Genomic DNA, 22,101 nt, shown 5'->3' on the forward strand with positions numbered 1-22,101 from the left:
AAAAAATCCATCTTATTAGCCAAGTATTATTATTTTTTGAGTAAGAAATATTATATCAATAAAAATTATATAAATTGCATGTTCTCCCCGTGCCTGGGTGGGTTTTACCGGGGCACTCCGGTTTCCTCCCACATCCCCAAAACATGCGTGGTAGGTTCATTGAAGACTAAATTGCCCCAAGGTGTGAATGTGAGTGCGACTGGTTGTTTGTTTATATGTGCCCTGCGATTGGCTGGCAACGGTTCAGGGTGTGCTCCGCCTCCTGCCTGAAGTTAGCTGCGATAGGCTCCGGCGCTCCCGTGACCTCTGTGAGGAGAAGCGGTAAGGAAAATCGATGGATGCAAAAAAAAAATCTTTGGAAAAATGTTGGCACGAGCCCCAGAATTTTTTGGAGAGGAAAATCATGTTTTCTTTTGTGTGTGTGTGTGTGTGTGTTTTATAACAAAGTTGTGTTCTTTTAGGGAAAAAGCTGAGAATTCTTTTTGTCGTGTTGAACAAAATTTCAGAGAGCAATTTTATTGATTTATTTTCAAGAAAAAAAGGGGGCACATATTTTTAAAAAAAAAAATAAATAAATAAAAAAAAGTATTTTTTTTATTTGTATTTTTAAGAAACAAGAAAAACTCTTTTTCCACTTATGACTGTCACATCCAATCTCTCCTGCCCCTTGGAAACAATGAAATCATCGCTGGCACCTGTTTCCTGCATGTGGCACTGCTCCACACTCACGCTGGTGCCATCGCTGGTGTTTCTCTGCCATCCCCGATTTCCGCCGCCAGATGAATTATGCCGATGAGCATTGTCTGTGCAACGGAGATAAACATTGGAGGTTTGACGGGGCTTTCCAAAGCGATCTTTCGCGTGCGTGTATTCACCACTCAGGATTCCATCCATCCATCCATGCATTCTCCACGATGCGTTTCCTCATTGGGGTCAAAGGTGAGCTGGAGTCCATCTCAGTTGACTTTGGTGATGAGGAATGACACCCGACAATATTCGCCAGTCAATCCTTGGGTACACAAATTGTCAATGTTAAAGTGAGAACTGCCCAAAAATTATTATTTTTTTTTTTTGGTAGATAACTTTATATTAATGAATTGAATTTTCATTGAATGAATCATACAAACTCTAAAAGTAGCTTTCGCTTTACTCACCCGGTGGTGCGTTCACGTGCCTTTCTTAACACACACACACACACACACACACGTAAGAGTACTTACCCACCAGCCGGGTCTTGTAACGTGGGTTCCACTTCGAATTCGGACCGAGCCAACGCGAAAACATGATGACCCCAAATGAGACCGAGAAGGTTCGAAGAAGTAGACGGGGTAAGTGTTGGCTCACAGGACGACCGTTCTCCAACACTGACCAGTCAACAGGTTCTTTGAAAGCGAATCGCACTTAAACTTACAATGTATGACCGCCGCCACCGCTTCGGTGCGGAAAGAACTGCTTTTAATTCACTGTATCCAACCGAGGGGATTTTGTTTTAAGTCGTGTATAGTTTGTTTTTGGTTGTTGTTTTAGTTCGCCTTTCGGCAATTTAGTTGGTCGCTATTGCGCATGCGTTACGTCAGTTGTACGTTGCCTACGTAGAGTGGTGGTGACGCAAAGGTTGACGTGACCCGTTGGCGTAAATGGAAGACTTCTTGAATTCACGCAGTTTCTCCTTTTTCAAATTTGATTGTAATCAATGAAATTCTGTATTGACATCAACCGTTTTTTTTTTTGCTGTTAATATTAAAATTAACGGTTGAAAAACAACAACTTGGGAATCTTTTTTTTTTTTTTTTTTTTTTTTTTTTTTTTTTCAACAAACTGTTTGTGTGCTTCAGCTTGAGCTCCATTGAAACCAGGCGTTTTGCAGTGCACGTGTCCTTCAGCAGGTGGGTCTCCTCTTCTTTCAAAGCCCACCTAAAACAGTCAATTTGCTTGGGGAATTCATACAATAGTGCCCCAGATATGACGTATTGGCAAGGGGGGGGGAACCAAGTGCACAAAATCCTCATCTGTGGGTTTAATATCATATGCACAACAGTATTTCATACATTATACTTATTTTGTGGCCAGTTACCACGTTAGTTTAAATGCTGCTTGCGAGTGTTTTCATTTTGTGTGTTTGACTCGTTCTCCCGTTGAATAAACTGCCGGAAGTACATTGGAGACTGTCGCTCCGAGGCAAAAATAAAATAAAACAATTAAAATAGATGACCTAACTTGAAAGTTCAGGCACTCGTAAGTTAAGGTACAACTGTATCTACAATTTCATTTGTTTCACCCAATTTCATATTTGCCCCACATTGTGTCAGCGATAATGGTTGCGTTCTCCAGCGAAGGATTTACGAGTTGTTCATTATTAACCCATCGATGTGTTAAGGACCCTCATCACCCTGCCCCCGAGGAAGTTAATGATTACGCAGCGTGATGCAAACTGTTACCTCTTCTTGACTTACTTCCCCCCCCTCCGCTTCCTCAGCGATGGCCAGCGTGCGACCCGAAGCGGAGAGGCGGCGCGGCGGCGAAGCCGAGGGCCCCGACGGTGGCTGGGGCTGGGTGCTGGTCGCGGCCCTTTTCGTCAGCACCAGCCTGGTGTTCGGCCTCATGCGCGGCTTGGGCGTCTTTTTCGTGGAGTTCGTGCAGTACTTTGAGGAGAGCGCTCAAGCCATCTCGTGGATCTCCTCCACCGGCCTGGCGGCGCAGCAGTTCTTCAGTGAGTCCCCCCCCCGGTTCAGCTGCCCCCGCCGCCCACTAGGAACGCCTGAAGTAGTCACTGTGTTGTGCCGCAGGCCCGCTGGGCGCCGCGTTGTCCAATGCGTACGACACGCGCCTGGTGGTGATGGCGGGAGGTTGCCTGGCGGGGTTCGGCTTCATCCTGGCCTCGCAGGCAACGTGTCTGCTTCACCTCTACCTCACCATGGGCCTCATTTCAGGTAGAAGATTGCGGTTGCGTCGTGAGGCGACGCCAGCGATGTGATTCAGGATTATACTTCCACACACACTACTGAAATGCAATCACACACGATAAAATACGCTCATTTCAGTCGTGTGTGTGAGAGCGTTTCAGTAGTGTATGAGCAAAAAAAACCCAAAACAAAATGTCTTCCGTCTGTGTCCTCCAGGCTTGGGCTGGGGCCTGGTCTTCACGCCCATGGTGGCCACGGTCATGGCGAGCTTCACCCGCCGGCGCACTTTCGCCCTGGGGCTGGCGTTCTCCAGCATCGGCCTGGCTTCGTTCACGTTCAACCCGCTCTTTCAGTTCCTGGTGGAGACGTACGCTTGGCGCGGGGCCCTGCTCATCCTGGGCGGGCTCAGCCTCAACATCGTGCCGTGCGGGGCGCTCATTCGGTCACGGCGACGGCCTCAGGGCCCAGCGAAGGTGTGGCTAAATGTGCTTTACGTACAGCTAACCCACGCATACGCTGTTTTGGTGCCAAGGAACTATGTTGAAGTAAAATGAGAACCTTCATTTAGACAAAGTTAGTGCTTAGTTGGCATCTCGTGGCATGTTGGTGCCAAGGAACTATGTTGAAGTAAGTAGTGCTTTGCCACCATGATGTGGCATCTACAAGCAATCATAAATCTTTTTCGGGGGGAATTATTTTCTCGCAGCTTTTTGCGGCAGGGCTTAGTGTAATATTACCGGTAGTCATTTTCTTCCACAAGATAATTAACAACATAATTAGCCTGTGTACGCACTTATTGTGACCAAAAAAATTGCGTTTTTTTGTTTTGTTTTGTTTTTCTTTCTGCATTTGCTGTATTTTTCAGGCGGACGCAGAGGGCAGGTCGCCGTGCGGCGGCGTGCTGCGGCGGGTGGCCTCCTACTTGGAGCTGTCGCTGCTGTGCGAGAGGCCTTACCTCACCTACACCTTGGCCATCACGTTCCTCAACGTCGGCTACTTCGTCCCCTACGTCCACCTGGTGGCGCACAGCCGACACGCCGGCTTCTCCGAGTACCAGGCCGCCTTCGTCGTGTCCGCCGCCGGCGTCACCGACATCTTGGGCCGCGTGGCCTCGGGCTGGTTCTCGGACCTTGGCCGCTTTCGGCTCATCCACCTGCTGAGCGTTTGGACGGCGCTGGCCGGGTTGTTCATCGCGCTGCTGCCCGTGAGCACCCTGTGGGGCTCCTACGCCGGCCTGGTGGCCGTCAGCCTCCTGTACGGCTTCTGCGCGGGGGCGCTGACCTCGCTGGCCTTCACGGTGGTGCCGACCGTGGCCGGCGCAGAGCGCGTGATGGGCGCGCTCGGGCTGGTGCAGCTTATCGAGAGCTCTGCGGGACTGCTGGGAACGCCTCTGTCAGGTAGACGCAATAACGTGCATGAAAATGCAGTGAACCGCCATTTCGCGCAGGGGTCGGCCTCTCGGCAGCCTCTCTGACCGGTTTTCTTCGTGTCTTGTCATCAATTTTGGTGGGATGTCCAAAGCTTCGCATTATCACTGTTGTGCCATATTCTCTACTTGATGATGAAAAAAGGTTCCAAATGATTTAAGTTGGTTTCATGTTTGCGTATCACAGAAACCTGCCATTTTTAAGGGAGCAAACTTACAAATTCAGCTGGGGATCAATTATTATTTTGACCCCACTGTAGGCCAAAATGTCACTTTGACGTGTCATGACCTAAATCGCACAAAACCCCCGCGAGGTTGTCAAACATTGATCAGAACTATTTAACCGTTCTGTGTTTGTTTGCCACCTCGTGACCCCGCTGTGACTTGTCTGGCGCTTCCAGGGTTGCTCCGCGACGTCACGGGCGATTACATGGCCTCCTTCGTGGTGTCGGGCTCCTTCCTCATCCTCAGCACGCTAACCATGGCCACGCTGCCGCATTATTTCTCCCGCACGGATCCGCCGTTACCGCCGAACGCGGAGGCCCGACGCCTCAGCTCGGAGACGGAGCGGATGAACGCCACTCACTGAGGAGCCTGTGAGTGTGTATTAAGCTTATAGTGCGTTTCAGGTTGATCGCGAAAGCTGAATATCGCTTTTTTTTTTTTTTTTTTGTGAGTAGTGTATATGTGTTGGCGCCGCCCTCATTTCATTTAGTCTTATTTAATCATCACGTTTGCACATTACAGCTGAACAGGAGTGTTTATTTTGTAATTGTTGTGAAATGTAAAATGAGAATTATTGATGCCGAGATGATTTTACGAGGCCAAAGGTTGTAATAATAATAATAATAATAATGCACTTTAGCCACATCGCTCACACTCAGGAATACAGGACTGCTGTTACTCAAGTGCCATTTCATAATTATGTCAATACTTTTGGAGACCGTAATAAAAATGGGACTTGGTGGTGACTTGATGACTTGTTGTGGTCATTTTGCTCTGGCAGCTGTTGAAAAATGTCTCGATTCAACCAATCACATATGAAATCTGATCTGACGGAGTTCCATTGCTACGGTGATGATGTAACACGTTAAAGGTGGAGTTAGCAGTTTTTTTTTTTTTTTTTAAGTAATCACCAAACTGCATCCTATCATAGACAGGTGGCGTGACTGACGAGGTGTCAATCATGAGCCGTACCCTCCCGGTCACCCGCCTACCCACTGCAGTCTTGTGCTAACATGTTAGGCTTGGGCTTCAGGAGCTTCGCTGAAACCATTTATACACCTCTGGAAAATTACAACAACAAAAAAAGACCATACCTCATTTGCTAATAACTGGGCATAGGATTATCAAACAGAAGCACACTGCAAGAACTCACATTTAAAATAATACAAAATAAACTTTATTTGACATAGCTCTCGACGTTCCGTTCAAAGCCATGGGATTTTCCAAATTTTTTCAACTTAATTATTCGTAGATATATCCATGTGGTGACAGAATTTGGCAGAAGGTAGCATGTTTTACATTTCATAAAGCTTTTATGATTATTATTATTAGAATTTCCCGTCTGCGCTACGACGGTTGAGCTTCTCCGGGTTGTTGGAAGCCATTTGCGAGAAGTCTCTGAAGATGTGCTGGTAGGTTTCGTCACCTGCGCGACACAAAAAAGGGAAAAATAAATGAGTTAAACCAAAAATAAATAAATAAAAAGAACAGCTTGAAACGCGTGGCGCAAGTCATTAGTCCCCCACCAGGTGGCGATGTTGGATCCACAAGTGCGGAGAAAAAGAGCGTGTTGCCAGGAGAAAAGTCGAGGCCACCAGTAAGGTAAAACATGTCAATAAAACATTTGTTATGAGTAAAAACAGGCGTTCAGGATGTAGCAACGTTCGCCAAAAGCTGTATGAGTACAAAGAGGATACTTGGATCTTTTGAAAGCCCTTTTGAAAGTGTATTTCCGGGTTGCCTCGAAGCAGGAAGTGTAGGAAGCAGGATGCATGCGCAATGCACTTTACCTCATGGCTGCTGGCAGGCGTCACACTGCTGAAGCTGGGGAGACCAGCCCCGTGTCTCACGAGTGCAAAGACACACAAAGACAAAGTCAAAATGCTGACCAGCAGGGTCATGTTTGGGTTTTGAAACAAGCACACAAACGCAACAAGCTACAAGAAGCAAGCCTGGCTAGCAAAAGCCCACGAAGGCCGGAACACGAAACGCGACGTGAGCGTGCGTTTATGTGCAGTTAGCTCAACACCCACTTATTTTTCACAGTATTTTGACATTTTATATGGGGGGGGGGAGGGGTGCCAAAGTGGCGTATGTGCAAAGTGGAAGAATGGCTTGTGGTCGTGGAAAATTCTTTGTTCTGCTGTTGTGCCCAGTCTTCTTCATTCATGGATTCTGAAGAGAAAACTGGATTTTCATGCTTTCCCAGTAAAGGTGTAGTTCTCTTTTTTTTTTTTTAACCATCTCAAATGAGATTATTCCACATGGTAAAAAAAAACAGCAACACTGTAAAACCAGTGTTTTCAGATTTCAGACCCACAAAACAAAACAAGCCCAGTCCTATCAGACGGAGTCTAACTAAGCATTCTGTCCTCCCAGAGCCCAGCCACTTATTTGGCTCTTTAAAGCCTGGAGGCTCTTCCTGGTTTGACCCCGCCCACTTCCTGTCCCACCGCTCCCGGCCGCCAGCCCCTTCGAGAGACCTGATTTTCCCAGGCATCCGTCCATCTCCTGCATTTCTCTGTTCATCTTGGCGATCCGCAGTCTGTGGGGATTAAACACAAAACAGACAATAGAATTAGTCAAGATTTTAGTTTGGGGCTTTGGGGGGGCACATTGCTCACGCCGCTCACAAAGTGACGATGTCGGCGTTGGCGTTGTCCACGGCTATTGTTATGGGGTCCTTGTGGTTTTTGTCCCTGGCGTTGTAGTCCGCGCCTCGTTTCAGGAAGAGGCACACCAGCCTGAGTTCACACACACCGCAAGTGGCGAGAGTACTCACACTACGATGGAGTACTCTGGTAAAAGTAGAAGTGCAGCGGTAGCGGTGGTAAACGAGCAAAATGCCCACGGAAATTTGGAATGGGATCGCTAACTTTTGTAACCTGCTAAAATGCTAACAGTTGCTGTGGTAACATATCAACTGTTTTGACTGTCCTGTTCGTTAAAGATCTGAAAATGAACTGGCTACTGTGATATGCTGACAAAGTATTTGTACTTCATGACTTCCCAGCACCGAAATAAGGGCAGCGTGTTTATTATGTGTCCGGCTGAGTAATATTTCCAAGCAATGTTAAGTAAGTAACAAAGTATTTGTGTGTTTCCGCCTGTACCCCGTGTGACCCAGTATGGTGGCGTGATGAAGCGGCCCTCTTCCGTTTCTGTCTGCCTGGTTGACGTCGGCGCCGTTCTGCAGCAGGAATTCGCACGCCGCCAGGGCATTCTGGTTGAGAGAAAAACAAAACCGTTTGAAACCCAACGACCAGTGTCACGGCGCTCCGCGGCGAGACGCCCACCGCCGAGACGGCCCGGATCAGCGGCGTGCAGGCCTCCTCTGCCGCGTTGACCCAGTTGACGGCGGCGCCGTGGGCCAACGCGTCGGCCATGACGGGGAAGTTCTGCAGGGCCGCCGAGCGGTACAGCAGCGCCCCGGGATGAAGGCCGCTCAGATCCTCCTCCTCGCCGTTCACGTCTAAGGTACAACAAGAATGATGAAAACAGCTGACGCGCGCGCTTCGCAAACCTTTCCCACCAAGCACCACCACAATGGCCGACATTAAGCAAAGTAGTATTCTGTCAGTACGGAACATGAAAGATGGCTTCTTTTTTTCGCGTGCACATGCTTGCTGACCTATGTGGGAGCCCGCGTTGTCCTTTTGGACCTCGCTCGGGCCTGTCGCTGAGGAGAGAGAGCACTGGTGACGAGGCGGCCATCTGACAGCAGCTTCCTCTGTTACCTTCTGGTTCCGCATTACCCGATCGAGGCAGAGTGCTTCGGCTCGGTTTGGGCTTGAGCGGCGGTCTCTGCGTGTCGCGCTCCTGCGTGGCCGCCCTGTTCCTCTTGGCGCCCGGACGATTCTGCGAGGGTTTCCGAGCCGTCTCCGGCAGCTTTTGGATGAACTTCTTCTCCACGTATTTGGACCGGATCCAGGCCTCCTTATCCCCCCTTGAGCCGCACACGAGGAGATGACGTTGACGTCGCTATGAAATAGCACTCAAAACGGGACGAGAGAGGCGGTACTGCAGAGCGCATGCGGTCACGATACAAAACATCTAGTTCCGGCACTTTCTGCACTTCCTGTTTGCTGCGGTAGGGGAGCGATGAGGAAGTAATGTAATCATGTGCCGAGGTCGAGTTCTTGCAGCAAAAGTCAGCTGGGATTCAAGCAATGAGCAACACTCCCGGTGTCATCTGGTTACGTCTAGCAGGCACACCTGTGCTCGGATTCCATTTCTGACATTCTAATCTCTATCGTACCGTAGCGAGACTAAAGAGACGTCAAAAGTTCAGATACAGACAACAAAGTTTTCTGTATCTGATCCGTGGGACAAGACTGGAGACCGTTATTCCAATTTGGAAGAGACACCAAATGACCTGACCTGGTGGCCAACTACAAATCTGTCTACAGTATGACCACAATTGAAAACAACGATAAAGAGAGATTTTTAATTCGCAGCGCGCGTACCTCGGACTGGAGGCGAGGGGCTTCTTCAAGGTGATCTCGTCCATGCGGGCCTCGTAGATGCCGTTGATGACGCCGTTGCCCAATTCGCACATCAACTGCGAGACACGATCGAATGTCAGCAGCTTCAATCCTCCATTTTGTTCGCACAGAGGAAGAAGAGAGTTACCTTCACGAGTTCCGGCTCCCAGGAGTCCAGCGTGAGCGAGCGAACTTTGGAGAAGTGGACCCCCAGGCTCCTGAAAGACACGACGTTGCCGTGGGGCCGACGAATGCGCCCGCGTGAGTGCGCGAGAGCCTACCTGTGTATTCCCGAGCACACGATGCACAGCGTGATGCCGAGGTTGATGGACGCCCAGTCGGGACTCGGCGCCCCGCAGTCGCAGCACTCCCGGTTCCCGGCGACTGCCTGGACCTCCTCCAGGGCCTTGAGGCACTCGTTCTCCTGAGCGGCGACGGGGCCGCCCGCCGACGCCGAGTTGCACCGCTGCCGCTGCGAGAAACGACGCCGCGGTTGACGAGGAACGGCGAAAAGGCGCGTGCGGCCCGTGCGTGCGTTCTCACCGGACTGTGTTGGACATCCCTGCGCTCCTGGAAGGCCGAGGCGATGCTGCTCTGCACGGCGCTGATCCACGCTCGCTGCTGCCTCTCGGAGTCGGCCTGTAACAGACAGCTTCTGCGCCCGCATTATTGTCGTCGGTCGGCGTGACACCGTCGCACGCGACCGCGGGGGGACTCACTTGGACGGGGAGACCACCTCGAAACAGAAACGCCTCTCGTTCTCGCCGTTGGGCTTGACCGTGCATAGACGCAAGTCCTCCACCACCACCGTGGGCTGGTCCTGGGGGACACTGCACATTCAAACATGCAGACCACACGCCGCCCACAAGACTCCTTTTGGCTACGTCGTCGTTATTTCCCCTTTTCGACGCCACGGCTTCGCCAGTTTACCTTAAACTTCTTCTGATACACCAGCTGATTTTTCTGAATGGAGAACCAGCGCCTGAGGGAGAAAACGATGAGAAACGCAGCAGGCCAAATATTTCTCTCTTTCCTCGGGCCGCACCTGCTCCAAGTCTTGAAGGCGTTGCTGGCCCTCTTGTTGAGGTAACCCTCCATGGCGACGCCGTCTGCCGCGTCCGGATTGAAGTCCATCATGGAGTCGTCGTAAGAAACATCCTGGAGGAAATCCGAGCAAATGCGGAGTCTGAATTTTGTGAAAATTGGACGTCGGAACGCTTTAAATGGGGAAACCGGACAGTGGCGGCTGACGCAAGGGGCACCGCTTTATTAAGAATTTCAGCGCGGAATAACATCAGCGGATGTTGCAAACCTTTTGTTTAATGGCGGCGTGTCTTTGCTCCATGTCCCTCTTCTCCCGCGCAGAGTTCAAGACAAACTGCGTATGCTGTTGAATCGTAACAAACACAGCAAGCAAAATAATAATATTCCACTCTCTTCGGGCCATTACCATATCAGAAGTGTGTTTTCCAACGATTATGTGTTTCAAACGATACATTTTTTTATTAGCCTTCATCCTTAACTCCCTCTTGTCTTCTCTTTCTCCTTCCAGTCGTAAGGGCACGTGCTTGAAAATGGATCATATGATATTTGACTTAATAACGGCAAATTCATTTCCTGTCTTTTCCCACACGCACACACAAAGTGTCAGACCGGGCCACGTGAACTATTTCCTGTTGTGGCCCGCTATTTCCTGTCACGGTGCATCCACCCGCGGCATTGCCAACGCTCTTGCGTGAGCGTAGCGGTTTTCGGGAAATGCCGATGAAATCAGTTTTGGTTGAATCCAGAACCGAGACCTAAACGGTCATTTATGACGACAATAAAGTTGTATATTTTGAAGATTAAAGGGGTATATTTCTTTTAGATTCAAATGAATTGAATGCATTTACGAGAGTCATGTCATGTATATTTTTTTCGTCAAAATAACGTGTGAATAGTCGTATTGCTCCAGAAAGAAAAGTGCAATTCTGAGAAAAACAATTGTAATATTAAATATAACAAAAATTATGTCTTTTTTGTATTCAATTCATATTTTTAGGAGATGAAAGATGCATATTTTCAAGATGAAACAGTCAATATTCGGTGAATAAAGATATTTTGGAGGTAAATAGTCAGATACTTTTAAGATGATAGCCATCATTTATGGGAATGGAGTCCTATATACATTGTTGTAATACTACGTGAAATGTTTTCGACATTAGAAATCGGATCATTATATCAATAAGACATGACAATTGTTGAAAATACACAACTGTATTTACAAGATTAAAGTCATGTATTCTGGAGATTAAAATGTAAAATAGAGTCAGGTCGTATATTTGAGGGGAAAAAAGTTGTATACTTTCAAGATAGAATGCCGATTTAATGCCGATAATTTCCGCAATTAAAGTCGTAATATTACGAGAATCAAGTCTTTTTATATTCAAGATGAAATCTTATATTTTCAAGATAAAAAGTTGGATTTTTATTTATTTTTTTCAAAGATCCAAATATCAGGATAACAATGTTGGATATATATATATTTTTTTTAAAGTTTGAGATAAAAAAAAAAAAAAGTTGCGTATTTTCAATATTTTAATCGTAATAAGACGATAAGTGTGAGACAGACAATGGTAGAAAATGACTTTCGTCCTTTATTCATTCTCATCAGATAGAAGAGCGGTCTCACCTCTTCGCTCAGCTTTTGCCGATAACGGTCCAGTTCGGACAAGGACCGGTGACCGTTCTGGAACAGCTGCACCTGCGAGTCCATCAGCGACAACATCTGGCAGGAGGAAAGTGCAAATTGTATATTTTCAAGCTTAAAAGTCAGTGTTCTCGTGTCCCAGTTCCATTTGGGAATGTGATGAGGTTTAACTCACGGCCATCAACAGTTCAGTCTTCTTCTTGGCCTCGATGATGTTAATCTGCAAAAAAAAAAAAAAAAAAAAAAACAACAACTCCAGTTTGGAGGTTTTGAAGATGACCTTTTGCTCACCTCCAGGACGTAGTCCAGCGCGCCGGACCTGAAGGCCCGGCGGGCGTTGAGCAGCGCGCCGCTAGCCTCCTCCACCTCGTGGGACTTCCCACGAGGCGCCTGAGCGTTCCTCGCCAGCGCCCCCTCCAGGGATTCGCTGCTGCGCTCAAACTCCTTGCGCGCGTCCTTGAAGCGGCGCACATCTCTGTGGAGTGGCGTTAAAAAAAATAATAATAATCATCAAAGAAAGAAATAACACAAAATCCAGAAGGTGAGTGACCTTGGCGGAAGTCCGTGCTGGACTTCACGACTTTTGGGACGACTCACTCTTTCACGAAAGTCTGGAGCTTGGTCTTGACTGACTTCTGTGTGGTTTCAATCACCTCCTAAAGAAGGCGCCGGGGGGTTAGATGTTTCGTACACGGATATGTCATGAAACCTCCCCTAGGATTAAAATCGGCTATTTTTAAAATAAAATGTCAACAATTTTTGGGAGTAATAATAATAATCTGAGAGTTGTGTATTTTTAGATTAAATGTTTGTATGTTCGAGATTAAAATCTAAATATGAGAATAAAGTTGTATATTTTTTAGATAAAAAGTCATAATAGTACGGCGACATCCTTGTATATTTTTACGATAGAAATCGTGTAATTTTTACATTAAAATTGTAATAATATGGGAATAAATTTGCATATTTTCGAGATGAAAAGTCAGATATTTTTTTTAGATTAAAGTCGTAATATTATGAGGGCTGTCAAAGTTAAAGCTTTAACTCATGATTTATCACAAAAAAATGTTGAGATTAAAATTGGAATATTACGACAGTCATTATTAAAAAAAAAAAAAAAAAAATAGAAAATTGTTCCTTGTTGTATTGGCCAAATCATTCTTCATATGCCAATGCCCTGGGTCAAATCGCTCTTCCCGAAAAATGACATACTGGCCACTGAGTGCACAAAACAGACAAACTAACTCACCCCCTGCGCATCCAAAATCAGGGACAGCTTTTCAGAGAATGTCCGCAAACACTCCTGTAAGAAAAGCAACATTATTTTGATGATGATTAAGTGATTATAGTGATGATAATAAGCACGTGCTTTCCTCACCTCCATGACTGTGTCCCCGGAGCAGTGTTGTCCCAGACTCTGGAGCCCGCTTACGAAGTTCTTGCCGGTCTGGTAGTAGACTCGGCCGGCCTCCAGCATGGCCTGGCATTGTTTCAGCAGCTACAAGACAACGTGGGTGTACGTGTGCTCAGTAATAGGTAAAAAAAAAAAAAAAAAAAAAAAAAACAAACACTTTTTAGCTCAAAAATATAAGAGTTTATTGTATTAATTTTACAACTTGAAAACATACAACTCTATTCTCGTGATATATTGAATTGAATCTTGAAAATATATGACTTTATTCTCCTAATATTAAAACTTTAATCTCAAAAATATCACAAAAATAAACTAATTTAATCTTGGAATATTATTATATTAATCTTGAAAATATAAGATTTTTTTTTTAATCTTGAATTTTTTTTCATTGAAAATGTCTAACTGAATTAAAAATATATGACTTAATCTTTTTCGTTTTGACAATAGAGTGCAACCCCGCTATTCGTGGGCAATTGCGATATATGTGACTTTTTATTTTATGCACACAAATCTCACCTTTTCCAACCGCGTCTCGAGTTCTCCCACGTCGGTTTGGACGGCCTCAATTTCAGATCTGAAATAAACAGTACAAAATGGGGGGTGGAAATTAGACTCGTTGCGTTTGTATCTGTTGTGATGCAAAGCGTGACCCGAAAGTGAGGTTTCCGCTTCTCCACACACTTCCTGCACCGCTCGACTCACTTCCTGTTCAACTCAACTGTCACCTGCACTTTTTGGAGGAACAAAATGGCCAGCCTGTAGACACTTTTCACCTTGTTTATACACCTTTCTTCTGCTTTTGTGTCACTTTTTTAGTGTGTTCAGAGTTCCCTTCGGTTCCTTTACCCTGTTAAACGTCTTTGGAAACATGGTGTGTGCGTGCGTGTGTGTGTGTGTGTGTGTGTGTGTATTGAATGGGGGGGGGGGGTCATGTTTGAAAGATGCCAGATCAACTGCAAGGCAAAACACTGTGACTCAGACCCGGGGCACACCCAAAAACTCCTCTCCGCTACCTTACAGGCTTGCAACAAACAATTGCAAACAACCACACTGTGTGGCACTTTGTGTATTGGACAGTATTATTATTATTGCTCTTTTGGGAGGGGGCAAAAAATATCATGTGACTCAATGTATCCTTTTTTGAGAAATGCAGAAAATGCGCTTCTCGAGTTTATTCAATAAGGGGGGGAAATGGGTTTATTAACATTTTCAAGTAATAATCATCGTAAATATTATTGACTTGAAAAAAGATATATATCTATAAAAAAAAACTGATTTTCTAGACCGCTGATCCTATCCTTGCTGACTTCACCCTCCACCATATATATATATATATATATATATATATATATATATAATAAAAACAGATAATTTAACAAAACAATAATAATAATAATCGTTAATATTGTGAAATTACAATAAATAATGATGAAAAAATAATAATGTAACAATACTGTATATACTGTCTGTCAGTAAATACAATCCACCCAATGCCATTTCTTTTCCATCACGTTTTAAAAAACATTTTTTTTCATAAAAAGTCCTAAATTTGATCATGTACATCAGTAGCACAAATAGTAAATGTTAGTTGAACACCTTGTAATCGCGATGGCAATGCTCGAATTAGGTCAATTCATTCAAAGGACTTTAAAAAGTCAAAAGTGTTACCTGAAGCGCGGGGAGTCTTTCAAACACTCCTCAAAGGCTACTTTAATGGTCATAATCCCCTTCGTTTGGATACAAAAAACAACAAACAAATAATATAAAAGTAAAAAAAATAAAAAAATCTCCTTCGTCGTGGCAGGTTTTACTTGGTCATTTTGTGTCCCCTCGGATTCCTTATGTTGCTTCTTAATGTGCGGCTACTGGAGCTCCGCACACGTTTGACGCGTCATTCACACACGCGCACACATTGAGGCGTGTTTTTCTCGTCTGGCAACCGGTTTTCCTTTACTTCCCACGCAACACACAACACCGAGCAAACAAACAGCACGCACATATAAAAACATACTTTCGCGGTGAGCCATGAATGCCACACGAATGACGTCGCAAACCCGGAACCGTGAAGAGTCACGTGACTCATGAAACGAACGCCTCGAGTTCCCCCTGCTGACCTAAAAGAAGGCTCGACTTTGTCAAAAAATGTGACTTTTAAAGCTCTTAAAAATATAAGCTCCATTCCAGAATTGGAGGACATTTCACCCCATTATTGAGTATCAAATAATACTTGCACAAAATATAGAAATCGTTTTTTTTTTTTTTTAAATGATAGTTGTCCTGAGACAAAATGTAACGTAATGCAACGTAACTGATAACTCATAAAGAGTGGTTGAACTGGACAAATCAAATGGCATATTTTTTACAACAACATCATCACCCAAAAATAAGAATAATTGTCGGTGTTTCAAAACCACACCTTTTTCAAAATGTCTGCTATTGCACACTTCCGGTTGTGTGCTTTTCTTCTGAAGAAAATAAGCGTGTTTCCGGTATGTCACGCATCCCGTTCGGTCTAACTCGCCCGCGTTCGGGGGCGAAGCAGGAGCGGACGGAGCGGCGTTGTCTCCAACCACCACCACCCCCCCCACGCCCCCCACCACCACAATGCGGCGGTGAAGTGGCGGAGGTGGCGAGCCAGGGAGCTCGGACGGAGGCTCCCCCCCACCCCGCCCACACCCGACCTCCGCCCCCTTCTCCGGATCATCCGCGATGTCGAACCGTAAGCACCGGGACAACCAGGAGATCTGCGCACGCAAGGTCCGGGAGCTGGCCCGGTCCGGAGTAAACAAACACTGCTTCGAGTGCAACCAGCCCGGGGTGACGTACACGGACGTGGCCGTGGGCACCTTCGTGTGCACGTCGTGCTCCGGAATGCTGTGAGTAGCCTGTGCTGTGCTGCGTTTATTTTTTTGACGTGTTGTGGTTGCAGCGGAGTGGACATAGTGGGCCCGCGGATTGCACCACCACCGTTGCAAACCCTGGTGCAAAAAAAAAAAAAAGAGAGAGAGAGAGAGAAATGTGGTTTCCACGCATATTTACACACTCTTGTGTCTCCTCACAGCGTTTTGAAACTAGTCATTCGAGTCAAGGTTTGTTTGTTTCCAAATGCCAAAGTTGACCTACTAGTGAGGTAGTAGTAAGTAGCTAGTACGCTCTTTTTCTTCACTGGTAAGACAATTCAGCCCACTAGTTGAATGACTGTCTTACTCGTAAAGTTGTTTTCCACTACTGCCTTTCACTACGATATGGATTAAACATTTTTTTTTTGCAAACTAATGTCAACTTTCCTTGATCGATCGAACCGATATTTGTTTGTTTGTTTGTTTGTTTTTCAACCGCCGGCCATCGTGCCCCAGGAGAGGCCTCAACCCTCCGCACAGAGTCAAGTCCATCTCCATGACGACCTTCTCCCAACAGGAAGTGGAATTCCTCCAAAACCACGGCAACGAGGTGAGTGGCGTCGCGAACAAACGAGCGGAAAAAAAACAAACGTCGGTCCACTTCCTCCCTGGCTCTCAAGAATCCCGTCGGAAGTCTAATGGGCGATTACATCCGGAAGCTTTTAGGTGGAGTGCTTTTTTGTTGTTGTTGTTTGCAGGCCAGGATGTGCGTGCGTATGCAGTGAACTCTTCTTGTGTGTTCTCAATTTTCGGACCAAAGCGAAATTGTATCCCCGCAAGACCCTCTTTTTAATGTGTCGCCGCGGCAAATTTTCGGCCGGTTTGCCCTGTCGTCAGGTCGGCAGGAGGACGTGGCTGTGCGCCTTTGACCCCAAGACGGACGGCTGCGCCGACATGAAGGACTCGCAGAAGTTCAAAGAGTTCCTGCAGGACAAATACGAGAAGAAGAAGTGGTGAGCCGATCGCCGGGCGCCGTTTCAAACCGTTCGATTAACGTCTCTGCGACTTCTGCGAAAGTTGAATTGAGCGAAATCGGCCTCTTCTCGGTTGTGGCCAGGTGAGGTTATTACGTAAATCGGCCCCAGAAATTCTCAATGGTTCGTCGCAAATATTTCCACTTGACGGTTGAAAATGCCACGTGCAACTTTCATTCCGGTTTGGTCGCACGTTTTCCCTTGCAGGCATTTTTCCAAAAGCAAGAACCGAAGAGATGCGGAGGGACCTTGGAGCCCGGGCGTCCAGAGCGTCCTCGTTCACGGACCGCTGGCCGGCCAGCCCCTTCATAACGTGCCCGCCGGCGCCCGGTCCGCCAGGACGCCGGTGAGCGCTTCTGCCCGTCGACTGTCACGCCGCGTAATACCGACCCGCCGCGCTTTTCATACATTTCCGTCGCCGCAGTCCCAGACGACGCAGTGGGATCGAGCCGCGGCCGCCGACGCGTTGGCCGCGCGGCCCTCGCGCTCCCAAAGCTTCCGGGATGCCCCGCCCAAAGGTGCCACCGCGAGCGTGACCGTTTTTTGCGCTGTGATCCAATCCAGCCTTTTTTTTGTTTGTTTGTTTTTGGTCTCCGTCTCTTGCAGACCAGAACGCCTGCGGGATTGAGAGACAGCGGCCGGGCTCGCTGTCTTCTGCTCGCCCTCCTTCCTTCCCCGCCCTCCCCCGACCTTCAGGTGGGCGTCCCAACTGCTTTCTGCTGGCTTTTCATTCGCCCTTCCAGAGTAACAGTCTCTTATGCTGCGTATGTTTGTGTGTCTCCTCACCTTGTAGCGAGTAGCTCTTTCAAAAAACACTTCACGTTAGGTAAGACCGCCCTCGCCCCACTGCCGCGTTCGCCGTATGCCGAATGTCCGTAAGCTCCGTCCGTGCGTCGAGTCCCTTCGCCGCTCGGATCAGACGCGTAACTCGCTCGGCTATGTTTAGGAGGCCGCGGCTGGCGCCCGTGGACGGCGGCGGCCCGCTGGCATTTCCCTCGGCGTCGAAGCGCTTGAAATAAGTATGCAATCCCGCGGTGCACGCATAGTCGAATCTTGTCGAACGTTTTCTACACATCGACGGTTCGGCACTGGCGTCACTTCATAACTGCGAGGTCGTCTGTGGCGTTTCAAGTTTGTACCCCCGCGATCTTCCCAAAACTTCGTCCTGTCTCGTGTTGATGAGCGACGGCTGAGTATGACGGTTGTTACCATGACGACCGGGGGCGGAGCCAGGGGACGGCGGCAAAGATTGCGTCTTCGACATGACGATCGCGGGCTTTATTTGCTGCTAGCATGCTCTGTGGCTAATGGTTGTCGCTCACTTTGTGTTGAAACTACCCAGCGGCAAGCTTGCTTTTCCACTTTTTAAAAAAAACATTTTTAATAATTCAAAGTAGCCCTATACATCTCTTTCAATGTGAAAACTTGACATTATTTGCAACCCCGTGTTGGGATGTCCGTGTTCGTCTGGAGCTTCTGCCTCTTCTTGCTTCGTTCTCAGGTCGCGCCGCGTCAACCTCGGGCTCCGCGGGGCCCTTCAGAGCCTTCCCCAAATCTCTCAGTTTGGACTTCGGGGCGCTGAAGACGCCGAAGCCTCCTCTTCCTCAGTCTCTGTCCCAGCAGCAGACCACTGCCAACGCCCAGGACAGGTACGCCGCGGTGTCCCACCTGGACAGCGTCTTCTCTGAAACAGGTACGCCGATCAGCTTCGACCGCCGATTCCTTCAGATTTAGTGACCGAACTTACAAATTCAGCAAGGGGAATCCAATCATTATTTCTCTCATTGTTTTTAACACTGAACAGCGGTAATCATCGAGTGATTGCAAGTCACTTAGTTAGTTGTTTTTAAGAAAAGGTGTGCAGTCGGGAGCGCGTGCGATCCAGATTGTCACGGCGCGCTCAGCTGAGTTGCGTAACGTCCTTCCCCCAAATGCCAAAGCTGTTAGCCGCTGAATTGCGCTCATTGTGTTTGCTCCACATCACGCACAGTTGCCGTCAAAGGATCCCCTTGACTCGTTTTAATCGGTTTAAAAACGGCCGCATTTGACCCGCCAAGGCGGAGGGTTTATTTGGAGAACTTGTGTCCTGACAAGCTCGAAGTGCTTTTTTATTTATTTATTTTTTGTTTTCATGACAAGATTAGATTAGATGATTCGATTTCAACCATGCATCTCTCTCTTGAACAAAGCGCGTGAAATGTTTGTCCCGCAGCGCCACCTGCCGGGCCTCCGCAGTACAGCGCCCTGTTTGGCAGCCGGCTCTCTTCCGGCTCCACTCCCGCCCGGTAGTTCAACTCAATCTCGTCAAATCATCAATTCTCTGCCTTTTTTCCCCCGGAAGATTTCAAGTTGTTGACCTCTTCTCCCGCCAGCTCTCCAGGTGCCGAGACATTGTCCACCTCGCAAACATTTGCAAGTAAGCTGACCCTTCTTCTTTAAAGGTGACCTGTTCTGTCACAGTGTCGCCAGTGCATATTCGCGGTTCACCATTTGCGAATTTTCTTATTTATGGCTTTTTTTTTTTTTTCAGGGGGTTAAACTAGCATCTATCATTTGCATCAAAACTTGCCTGTCGGCTGTTTTTCTGCTGCTGCGAAAGCAATAAAAGTATCGTTTTGGCGCCATCTCGTGGAATATTGTTGTGAGGTTGAATTCATTGATGTTTTTGTTGTTGTTGTTGATGGGTGAGCGGAGGGTCCCTGAATGCATCTCACGCACAGTCAAAGTCCAATTTAGAGTACGTTTTCGCTTCTTTCGTGACGCAGCTACGAACAGCCAGAGTCGTCCCAAGTTTGCGCTCGCCAAAACTCCCGATGAGCGCCTCACGTGAAGGTGGTGCCTTCGTGTTGAATCATCGAACCACTGACTGCAGCCGATTTTATGTAACATGGGTTTTTGATTGCGTACATGCTAGATACACGGTGCTTTATCTGCGTTGTTGCGGACCAATAGTGACAGAGGCTAAAGGTAGCGTGCTCGCGAGAGAGCGCGAGATGGTGTGAGAGTGAAAGTTGGAGTGTGCTTGTGAGATTGTGAGTGATCGTGTGTCTCAGGGCGGCGTCGTGCTGAATAGCGTGGAATGTAGCCTGTTCACCCCACACACTGTCGTTTCGTCTCACCGATGTGTGTGTGTGTGTGTGTGTGTGTGTGCGTGCGTGCGCGCGCGCGTGTGTGTGTGTGTGTTAGATTTCCCCAACCCATTCAGCTCCGCTTCCCAGCAGCCCGCTGCGCTCTCCCCGAGTAATCCTTTCAGCAGCTCCCCAGGAGGTGAGTTTTTTTTGGGGAGGGGGCGGGTTTGGCCATAATCCTGCTATTTAACTGACCAATTAAAAAAAGAAAACAAAACTGTTGGAAACGGTCCCTCCTTTTCCCAGGCGCCGGCGCGTTCGTCACCTCCCCCGCTTCGGTGTTCCCGCCGCCCGGCTCGCTTACCCAAGAGGCCGCCGGCAACCAGGAAGCCAACGGTAACGCACGTTTTCTTCATATCTAGAGCAATTTTCAGTTGTCGTATTTGACATGAGAGACAATAAATGTGCTTTGTATTGTGGGCAGCCTCAGCCCCACCTGTGCAATCATCATGGCGGGATTATCTCGGCAAAGGAGAAGTGCTCGTTTGCACACAGATTTGTGAACAATATTATCAAATACTGCAGTCCGTTTGTGTACATCGGAAAAAGTTCGAGATCTTTGAGTTCAGCCCACGAACAGCTAAATTGTTGCGTTTGTGTTGTTTCGTGTACCTCAAGAACGTAAAGAAAGTAAGCATTTTTTTTTTTGCCATGTTTTTTTGCTTCAATTCAATGGACATTGTGCTGGTCCTCAGTAAGATGGTAGTAGTTATTCTTCGCAGAGGATAAAGAATATATACCTCAGAGTATTGTTACATTATCTGTCCGCACACGTACATGATTCAACATTTTAGGGAAAAGGAGTATTGGTGTTTTTTAAATTTAATTTCCTTAAATAAATTTTTTTCAGGCTTCGCCGCCTTCCCTGCGTGCGACTCCCAGCCCAAAGTCCCCCGGCCCATGTCGGTCAACCCTTTTACAGTGAGTACCCCAGCGGGAAATGTAAGAGGGTGTCGTCCAGCAACTTGCTTTATTTCTTGCTCTCTTTCAGGGGAACGTTTACCCCAGTCGGGGCACGTCACGAAACCCTTTCATTTGACGAAGCCTCCCCGCCATTAATGGTGACGACAACTAGGAGTTGTCGTCACCATTTCAACGCCTCTGGAGTATTTTCAACCTCTCAGGGAGGGTGAGACCCTCCGTTCCTCCTCCTCCCAATGTCCTCTTATTTATGTCTGTGTTTACTTGCGTGTGCGTGTAAAAAAAAAAAAAAAAAAAAGAAAAAAGCCTGAATGCAATTATGACCTCCTCTTGTGAGATCTATTTTAAAGCCTCAAGCGTTTTGTTTTTGTTTAGTTTGCAGAAATATACACTCAAAGTGCTGCTACTTTGCTTTCATCCTCCCGCTTTAAAAGAAAAAGAAACATAATGAGAGCTATACATCAGTAGTTCTGCTTTTTCAATCTGTTTGCCAAAATGGAAATTCGACCCCCCCAGTGTTAGTTTTCAAAGACGGATCGCCGCCTTCTTCAAGCCTCCCGGTGCATGCGCCGATGTATGGAAACGAGCGAGAAATGTTTGTTGCTGTTTTTTCTCCTTCCTTGTTACTGCCGGGCTGCATGAGCTTTGAGGGCTAAAAAAAAAAAAAAAAGCTACTGAATGTAAAAAAAAAAAAAAAAGCAATTCCAGAATAATTTATAATAATGTATCAGACGACAGTGCTTCTTATACTGGACCAAAATTGTTTTTGTTTTTTCTTCTTTCTTACACGGGGTTGTGAAGTTTGTTGAGTGGACGTTAAAGATTTGTGTAACCACATCTTTGTGATGGCAAGTATTCATAAAATCAGTTTGATGCTTTACTGCTACGTGTAAGAAGAATTCCCCCCCCCCCCCCAGAAAATAAAAGCAGTTTTCCACCAACATGACACGCTCGATCGTGGTACTATATTTTTACACCAGGGGGCGCACGTTGCCCTGTTTATTTTTAATTATTTTATTTTTCTCACAGCCTCATGC

General features: G+C 47.1%; 3 protein-coding genes and 1 long non-coding RNA gene across 10 annotated transcripts; 2 read left to right on the forward strand and 2 right to left on the reverse strand.

Moving 5' to 3' along the window:
• Positions 1-637: 637 nt before the first annotated feature.
• Positions 638-1,542, reverse strand: LOC133397595 (uncharacterized). The gene is made up of 3 exons (XR_009767661.1): positions 1,221-1,542; positions 876-1,009; positions 638-803 (listed from the first exon to the last, which is right to left on the reverse strand). It is a non-coding gene; the product is annotated as an uncharacterized LOC133397595 (long non-coding RNA).
• Positions 1,193-4,995, forward strand: slc16a13 (solute carrier family 16 member 13). Its single transcript, XM_061668670.1, has 7 exons — positions 1,193-1,328; positions 1,836-1,886; positions 2,477-2,710; positions 2,787-2,930; positions 3,120-3,376; positions 3,769-4,300; positions 4,731-4,995. Exons 3-7 carry the CDS (start codon positions 2,479-2,481, stop codon positions 4,916-4,918), a joined length of 1,353 nt encoding a protein of 450 aa, XP_061524654.1. The 5' UTR covers positions 1,193-1,328; positions 1,836-1,886; positions 2,477-2,478; the 3' UTR covers positions 4,919-4,995.
• A 713-nt stretch (positions 4,996-5,708) lies between these two features.
• On the reverse strand, positions 5,709-15,177 carry acap1 (ArfGAP with coiled-coil, ankyrin repeat and PH domains 1). Of its 4 annotated transcripts, none has more exons than XM_061668842.1 (23): positions 14,810-15,174; positions 13,658-13,715; positions 13,106-13,225; positions 12,977-13,030; positions 12,325-12,383; positions 12,019-12,202; positions 11,903-11,947; positions 11,710-11,805; positions 10,351-10,425; positions 10,084-10,196; positions 9,969-10,020; positions 9,758-9,858; positions 9,582-9,693; positions 9,320-9,510; positions 9,187-9,256; positions 9,021-9,115; positions 8,292-8,500; positions 8,186-8,233; positions 7,851-8,026; positions 7,668-7,777; positions 7,188-7,298; positions 7,038-7,099; positions 5,709-5,980 (listed from the first exon to the last, which is right to left on the reverse strand). In XM_061668842.1, exons 1-23 carry the CDS (start codon positions 14,860-14,862, stop codon positions 5,883-5,885), a joined length of 2,292 nt encoding a protein of 763 aa, XP_061524826.1. In that variant the 5' UTR covers positions 14,863-15,174; the 3' UTR covers positions 5,709-5,882. The 4 variants fall into 4 exon arrangements, with proteins under 4 accessions (XP_061524826.1, XP_061524827.1, XP_061524825.1 ...); XM_061668843.1 differs by having other exon boundaries at positions 8,310-8,500; positions 14,810-15,173; XM_061668844.1 differs by lacking the exons at positions 7,038-7,099; positions 7,188-7,298 and having other exon boundaries at positions 5,893-5,980; positions 14,810-15,176.
• A 242-nt stretch (positions 15,178-15,419) lies between these two features.
• On the forward strand, positions 15,420-22,010 carry agfg2 (ArfGAP with FG repeats 2). Of its 4 annotated transcripts, XM_061668849.1 has the most exons (14): positions 15,426-16,017; positions 16,498-16,591; positions 16,879-16,994; positions 17,223-17,361; positions 17,440-17,533; positions 17,622-17,711; positions 17,809-17,841; positions 18,517-18,708; positions 19,228-19,300; positions 19,388-19,431; positions 20,202-20,282; positions 20,390-20,479; positions 20,994-21,064; positions 21,135-22,010. In XM_061668849.1, the coding sequence occupies exons 1-14, from the start codon at positions 15,851-15,853 to the stop codon at positions 21,180-21,182; spliced, it is 1,332 nt and encodes a 443-aa protein (XP_061524833.1). In that variant the 5' UTR covers positions 15,426-15,850; the 3' UTR covers positions 21,183-22,010. The 4 variants fall into 4 exon arrangements, with proteins under 4 accessions (XP_061524832.1, XP_061524829.1, XP_061524830.1 ...); XM_061668845.1 differs by having other exon boundaries at positions 15,421-16,017; positions 17,223-17,533; XM_061668848.1 differs by lacking the exon at positions 19,228-19,300 and having other exon boundaries at positions 15,420-16,017; positions 17,223-17,533; positions 19,357-19,431.
• Positions 22,011-22,101: the final 91 nt, after the last annotated feature.

The sequence above is a fragment of the Phycodurus eques genome, chromosome 23, assembly GCF_024500275.1.
Source record: "Phycodurus eques isolate BA_2022a chromosome 23, UOR_Pequ_1.1, whole genome shotgun sequence".
Classification (NCBI taxonomy): Eukaryota; Metazoa; Chordata; class Actinopteri; order Syngnathiformes; family Syngnathidae; genus Phycodurus; species Phycodurus eques.

Coding starts and splice junctions, on each gene's coding strand:
- slc16a13 (XM_061668670.1), top strand. CDS start 2,479: ATGGCCAGCGTGCGACCCGAAGCGGAGAGGCGGCGCGGCGGCGAAGCC. Junction 2,931..3,119: donor CACCATGGGCCTCATTTCAG/GTAGAAGATTGC, acceptor TGTGTCCTCCAG/GCTTGGGCTGGGGCCTGGTC. Junction 3,377..3,768: donor GGCCTCAGGGCCCAGCGAAG/GTGTGGCTAAAT, acceptor TGTATTTTTCAG/GCGGACGCAGAGGGCAGGTC.
- agfg2 (XM_061668845.1), top strand. CDS start 15,851: ATGTCGAACCGTAAGCACCGGGACAACCAGGAGATCTGCGCACGCAAG. Junction 19,301..19,387: donor TCCGGCTCCACTCCCGCCCG/GTAGTTCAACTC, acceptor TTCTCCCGCCAG/CTCTCCAGGTGCCGAGACAT. Junction 20,283..20,389: donor TTTCAGCAGCTCCCCAGGAG/GTGAGTTTTTTT, acceptor TCCTTTTCCCAG/GCGCCGGCGCGTTCGTCACC.
- acap1 (XM_061668841.1), bottom strand. CDS start 14,862: ATGACCATTAAAGTAGCCTTTGAGGAGTGTTTGAAAGACTCCCCGCGC. Junction 13,226..13,657: donor TCGAGACGCGGTTGGAAAAG/GTGAGATTTGTG, acceptor GTTGTCTTGTAG/CTGCTGAAACAATGCCAGGC. Junction 7,778..7,850: donor TGATCCGGGCCGTCTCGGCG/GTGGGCGTCTCG, acceptor TCTCTCAACCAG/AATGCCCTGGCGGCGTGCGA.